General features: G+C 34.8%; 1 protein-coding gene across 1 annotated transcript; it reads left to right on the forward strand.

Annotated features, from left to right (window-relative positions):
• The first annotated feature begins 2,391 nt into the window (after positions 1 to 2,391).
• Positions 2,392 to 3,881, forward strand: LOC138339194 (uncharacterized). Its single transcript, XM_069290777.1, has 3 exons — positions 2,392 to 2,484; positions 2,800 to 3,079; positions 3,163 to 3,881. The coding sequence occupies exons 1-3, from the start codon at positions 2,392 to 2,394 to the stop codon at positions 3,879 to 3,881; spliced, it is 1,092 nt and encodes a 363-aa protein (XP_069146878.1).
• The last annotated feature ends 3,121 nt before the right edge of the window (positions 3,882 to 7,002 follow it).

Consider the following 7,002-nt stretch of genomic DNA (forward strand, 5'->3'; position numbering starts at 1 on the left):
AATAATAATTTAAAAAAATAAAAAAAAAATAAATAAGAATAATAACAATAAAAACATAAAAAAATAAAAAATAATAAAACAATAATAATAATAATAATAATAATAAAATAATAATAATAATATTAATAAATAGTAATAATAAAAATAATAATAATAAAAATAAAAATAATAATAAAATAATAATTATAATAATAATAAATAATAATAATAATAATAATAATAATAATAATAATAATAATAAAAAGTAATAAAAGAATTAAGGGCAAAAACGTAATACACTTGGTCAATATAAAATGACTTTTAAGTTGAAAAAAAAACACCCAATTACCTAACTTTTAACTTTTGGTTTAAAATAAGTCATTTTTGACTTAAAATAAGTTATTTTGATAATTGTCCAACACTCTAATGAGTCAAAAACTGACTTTTAAGGTAGTTTGACCAACTTAAAAGTTCATCCAAACAGACTCTTACTCAATATATTTCACTAAAATAATAATTCAGTTCATTTTAGTGTGTATTTTGTATGTTTTGTTGTGGTCATTTTATTTAATTACGAAACAGTTAGAAGAAAAAAATTTCATTATTTTAGTACAAAACTTTTAAAATCTCAAGTTTTAATAAATAATACATACTCCTTCTATTTCAAAATAAGTTAAATTGTTGAAGCCTTTTTGTCATAGTTCAAAATAAGTGAATTGGTCCAAAATTAAGAGAGATGTTGAAAAATTCTTTCATTTTTGCCCTCATTTTCAATGTTAAATAATTATAAAATAAATGAGTTTTTAAATACATAATATGTACAAATAAATAAATGACTTAATTTTGAGTAAATTTGTTATATGATATAAATGAAAGAAAAATGAAAAGAAGTCTTAAAAAGAGAGATAACGAATTAAGTAAAAAGGAATTGAGGAGACATGTTTATTTAGCAAAATAAATAGATAAAAAGAATTGTATGTCGTGAAATGGATCAACCCGCTAATAAAAAGAACAAAGCAATACAGTAGTATTTCCTTATTAATTTTAAAAAAATTAGAGTATGTCTATGTTACCAAAAGTGTACAACCACAAATAAAGAAAAAACATATGTTACCATAAAAATGTTTTACGTGCAAATCTTGAATAGTTGATGTGTAAATGATAGACTAAAATCTAAATTCATTATAGTTTGCGAAAACTAAATGTAGAGGTATTGAATAGAATCATAGAAAGGAATTGAGGAGATATGTCATTTTAGTAGAAAAGTGAATAAACAAAGGTTTTTGTAATTTATGAATATCATTAGCGGTAATAAACATTATAATTTTTTTAGTTATGAAACAAATTAATTAATGAAGTGAGTAAACTCATTTTTTCAATTTTATAATCAGCTTAAACAAACATCAATTTTCTCTATAACTTAGAAAATATGTTCATTATAATTGGATATTGGCAGAACAAACTTGGTTCTGAAAAATATCATTAAATTAGAAGAATGAAATGTTTTATGAATTTTGAGTCCCACAATCATATATATAGACTAATTTTATACAAGTGTTAACAAATACGAAATGAAAACTTAATTGAGGGAATCTCATCTCCTTTTTAGTCAATTCAAAATCCACAAAAGAAAGAAATGTGTTATATCATCTAAATTAGAATGAAAAGAAGCTATCATCAAAACAAAAGATGATGGAATATTCTTGATCGAAAAATTATGGCATATTAACATGTTATATACATAATATATATCGATATAGAATATGTATTGTATATCCAAACGACAAAAGTTATATCAAAATTTTTCTTTAAGCAACAACATAATCAGTGGAAGATCATGTTGCCCTTAATACAAAAAGTGTGATTTGTAATATAATCTTGTTCTTGAAGGGTACATAATTTCATGGATAAATAATTAATTGAAAAATTATATAAACAACAATAAATGCATATATATATATATATATATATATATATATATATATATATATATAAAACTTTTGTATGTATAAAACATGTCTTTTTAGAGACATTCTTTGTGATACCACATGACCAAAGATTGCAATCTTTCCCACGCCTAGCATGATGACTTACACCTCATTCGTTTTAAAGAATCACTACAACAAAATAGGATTTGGTGGCAATTATTTAGCGACAATTCATCATTTGCCGCTAATTAATTATTTAAGCTGAAATATTAGCGACAAATAAACAATAGACGCTAAAAGATATTTTTTAATGACAATTAAGTCGATTGTCCAGCAAAATTACTAATTTAACGCTACTTTTGTCCATTAATTTTCCCTCCAATATTTTCCATTACATTAAGAAAAAAATTTAAAATTAAAAAAAACCCTATTTCCTCTATTGCTGCCCATAACCTATAGTATTCTACTCACCAAGATCTTTGTGATGAAGCCCGCCACTGTTGTGAATGAGACGAGTGTTGACTGGGATGCCACTCAGGATGAGCACATGGGACTGCCACGCAAGACAACTAGAAAGGTCATTCCTCCCAAAAGGCTTGGGGATTACGTTTGGAAAAGAGGAAGTTCACGTGAAAGGAGGTAAAATTGGCAGAGCAAATGGCATAAAGCAGCGTAAGTGGAGCAGTGCAGGGGATCGATTTTCTGTTGTTATCACTGGACTCTCTTTCTCTCAATCTATCATTAGTTTGATTACTTCTGCAATTTAATATTGTATTTCTGATTCTAGGAACTTCAATATATATATATACTACTTGTAAGTTGAGTAAAGAGTATTAATATAAGGTTGTTAGTCTTCACTGTGTCAATTTGTTACATTGGTGCTTTCATCCAGAGTTCTTCTATGGATGACCAAAGACTCAAGTCACTTGTTGAAGAATCAGTTCAGGGTATGAACGACTCCATTCTTGCAGACATTCACTCTTTGTTACTGGAAGTGGTGGGAAGCAAAACCCAATGCCCGGAGAGGGACTCACATGATGACCGTTTTCCGACAGCCCCTAACTTCCGTCACAAACCACCTTCGGTGGAGTTTGGACGCTTCCGTGGAGAGAATTCAAGGTTGAGGTTATTCCCCGTTTTGCAGTTATGGTGGGCAGTGGGCAAAGTCTCCCGTGTGAATGTGTGGTGAGACAAGTCACCGTATTGATTCAAGGGTGTACTATAGTCGAGGACCTTTATGTCTTTCCTTTCCAAGGTGCGGATGTAGTCCTTGGAGTGGCATGGTTGGCTACATTGGGGCGTGTTACAACTGATTATGCAACAAGAGAATTTGAATTTACTTTATGTGGGTCTAAGTGGTTATGGAAGAGAGATCCACCTACTGATGCTCATCAAATTCAGTTGCATAGTTTAAGGCGTATGACAACGACTGATGCTATTGCTTCGTTCTTTTTTCTGGCAATGATTACTCCTGAAGGGAGTTGTGCAGGTGAAATGACCACAAATTTGAGTGGTCTATTGGAGTCATATCATGATGTGTTTCAGAAACCCACAGGATTGCCACCTTCTCGTGCTCAGGATCATTCGATACACCTCGTCCCAGGGGCACAACCAGTGAATGTTAAACCATATAGGTACCCACACTTCCAAAAGCAGGTCATGGAGCAGATGGTGAAAGATATGCTTAAAGATGGAGTTATACAGCCCAGCACCAGTCCATTTTCATCACCGGTGTTGTTAGTCTGTAAGAAGGATGGTACATGGCGCTTCTGTGTTGATTATCGAGCACTCAATGCCATCACAATCCGAGATCGCTTCCCTATTCCAACCATTGATGAGTTGTTTGACGAATTACATGGTGCTAAATTCTTTTCAAAGTTGGACTTGTTATCAGGTTACCATAAGATAAAACTCAAGCTTGAGGATGTGGCTAAGACAGCCTTTCGTACTCATGACGGTCATTATGAATTTTGAGTAATGCCATTTGGATTAACTAATGCCCCTTCAACAATTCAAGCTACTATGACTGAAATTTTTCGTCTACATATGCGTCGCTTTGTTCTGGTGTTTTTCGATGATATATTGGTCTATAGTGCATCTTGGAGTGACCATTTGGAGTATTTAGCAGCGGTATTGCAGTTGTTAAGGCAACATCAACTTGTGGCTAAACGCTCAAAATGCTTGTTTGGTCAATCTTCTATCTATTACCTAGGCCACATCATCTTTGCTTAAGACCTCTCAGTAGATCCAGAAAAAATCAGTACTATTGAGCAGTGGTCGCCACCAAGATCAGTGAAAGAAGTTCGTAGTTTCCTTGGGCTAGCTGGGTATTATCGCAGGTTTATTCACCATTATGCATCTATTGCGGGTCCATTAACTGACCTGTTGCGCAAAGATTCCTTCAAATGGACAGCAATTGAACAACATGCTTTCAACACTTTAAAATCTCGATTAATCTCTACCCCTGTTTTGGCATTGCCTAATTTTAGTCAGGAGTTTCAGGTGGAAACTGATGCATCTGGGCGACGTATTGGAGCTATTTTGTCACAGCAAAGCCACCCTATTGCTTTCTTTAGCCAAAAGTTAAGCTCTAGGATGCAACAAGCTTCAACATATCACCGAGAGATGTTTGCCATTACTCAAGCTGTGAGTAAATGACGACAGTATCTATTGGGGCGTCAGTTCACTATCCTTACTGATCAACAATCACTGCGTAACTTAACTACCCAACAGACCCCTGAGCAACAAAAATGGCTCACAAAACTTGTCGGCTATGACTTTTGGATCTTATATAGGCCTGGAAAACAGAACACAGCAGCAGATGCCTTGTCCCATATTTCAGAGGCTGTTCTCATGACTATTTAAGTTAATTCTTTAGCTATAGAGGTTGATTTAAAGCAGCTTAATCAGACCAACCCCGAGTTAGTACCAATACAACAAGCCTTGGATCTTGGGAATAAAAAATTTGATGACTATCAGTGCAAAGAAGGGATATAATTTTATAAAAGGAGGATAGTGATTCCATCGGACTCTCCCTTGCGTCATAAATTACTACTTGAGTTGCATGCTACTACTATAGGAGGACATGCCGGGGTTACACGCACATTCCATCGTTTTTATCTAATTTCTTTTGGAAAAAGATGCACAAGGATGTACAAACATTTGTGGCTGCGTGTCATATATGTCAACAAATGAAAATTCTCACCTACATCCTGCTGGGCTATTACAACCATTGTTTATTCCAAACTAGGTCTTTGAGGATATCACAATGGACTTCATTACTTGTCTTCAAAGCTTCAATGGAAAGACCACGATCATGACAGTCGTAGACCGTCTCACTAAGTACGTTCATTTTATTCCATTGCCATCTATTTTCTCGACTCGTACAGTAGCTGAGGCCTTTGTGGTGGATATTATTAGGCTTCATGACCCTCCACGTTCTATTGTCACAGATCGTGATCCACAGTTTTTGCATTCTTTTTGGCAAGAGATTAATCGCTTACAAGGATCCACTTTAGCCATGAGTACAGCCTATCATCCTCAAACAGATGGGCAATCTGAGGCTCTTAACAAATGTGTGGAGCAATATTTGCGTTGATACGTCACTGAGGTGCCTTCCAAATGGGTTGCTATGTTGCCATGGGCAGAATTTTTGTATAATACTTCATATCAAACTTCAGCTGGTATGACCCCTTTCCAGGCATTATATGGTCGTGAACCTGCTACTGTTGCTCGGTACATTTTGGGAAGTAGTGCAAGCGAACTGGTTGATTCCTATCTGTTGCAGTTGGATGAAGTCTTGCACATCCTCAAAAATACTTTGTTGAAGGCTCAGAATCGCATGAAACGGTTGGCTGATAAGTCTAGGACTGATACCTTCCTTGAAGTGGGTGATTGGGTGTATATCAAACTTAAGCCCTTCAGGCAGAATACTCTACTCCTGCAGCGAGATCATAAGCTTGGGAGGTGTTATTTCGGGCCCTATCAGGTGTTAAAACGCATTGGTCCTGTTGCTTATCGCCTGGAACTGCCTGAATCTACAAAAATCCATTTTGTTTTTCATATTTCTATGTTGAAGCGTTGTGTTGGCACTCCGGATCAGCAAGTGACTCCTCTACATCTGAGTGTTCCTAATACAGAGGATCTCGCTAAGTCTAACCTCTAGGACAAGGTTGATTTCCAGGAAGGGAGTAATGTTGTGAATGAGACGAGTGTTGACTGGGATGCCACTCAGGATGAGCACATGGGACTGCCACGTAAGACGGCTAGAAAGGTCATTCCGCCCAAAAGGCTTGGGGATTACGTTTAGAAAAAAATAAGTTCACGTGAAAGGAGGTAAAATTGGCAGAGCAAATGGTATAAAATAGCGTGAGTGGAGCAGTGTAGGTGATAACAACAGAAAATCTATTCCCTGTTTTCAGTATGTCTGACTTCACATTGCCACCTATGTTGCACGGACTCTTCAAAAATGTCAATGGGTGCGTTTTGGATTCGCCAAAAGTAGTATATTTTTGAAGAATTCTAGACGGTTGCGGCATCAAAAGTGAAGAGTCTGCGCAACTTAGCTTGCCGCAACACTCCTTCAAGCAACACCTAGTTAAAGTTTACATCTCTTTATCTATTCTTATTTTTTTGGTTTTTGTGTTGCGAGCTTGCTCCTATGTTATTCTTTCAAACTGTAGTCTGCAATTTTATTTTCTTCCCTTCTTCTTTTCTATGTTTTTGTATTGTAAGAAATTTGAAATATGTACCAAAAAAACATGATTTAGAGGACAAGTAAAAGTTGGCCTTGTAATTAAAAAATTAAAAAATACTTCTATCACACTTATTACACATACAATACGGACGTGATTTCTCTGCTTTTAACTAGAATTGGTGATCAACATAGGTTGTGGTGCACTGATAAGATTGCTTTACCATTAATCAGAGGTTTCAGGTTCAAGCTCATGAAAAATTTTTTGTTGGAGCGCCACTCCTGAATGGATCCTACAGAGCGCGATCGGAATTTAGTTGAAACTCCTATAAGCTTCGGACATTGAATCTTAACTAAAACTTTCAAGTTTGAACTTTAGAAATGAATGACGAATCTCGTGAG

Source organism: Solanum lycopersicum, chromosome 11, assembly GCF_036512215.1.
Source record: "Solanum lycopersicum chromosome 11, SLM_r2.1".
NCBI classification, from domain to species: domain Eukaryota; kingdom Viridiplantae; phylum Streptophyta; class Magnoliopsida; order Solanales; family Solanaceae; genus Solanum; species Solanum lycopersicum.

What these genes read in the sequence shown, in the direction of transcription:
- LOC138339194 (XM_069290777.1), top strand. Translation starts at nt 2,392, where the DNA reads ATGAAGCCCGCCACTGTTGTGAATGAGACGAGTGTTGACTGGGATGCC. An exon ending in CACGCAAGACAACTAGAAAG is followed by an intron (nt 2,485 to 2,799) that starts GTCATTCCTCCC and finishes GCTTTCATCCAG; the next exon opens with AGTTCTTCTATGGATGACCA. An exon ending in GGCAGTGGGCAAAGTCTCCC is followed by an intron (nt 3,080 to 3,162) that starts GTGTGAATGTGT and finishes TTCCTTTCCAAG; the next exon opens with GTGCGGATGTAGTCCTTGGA.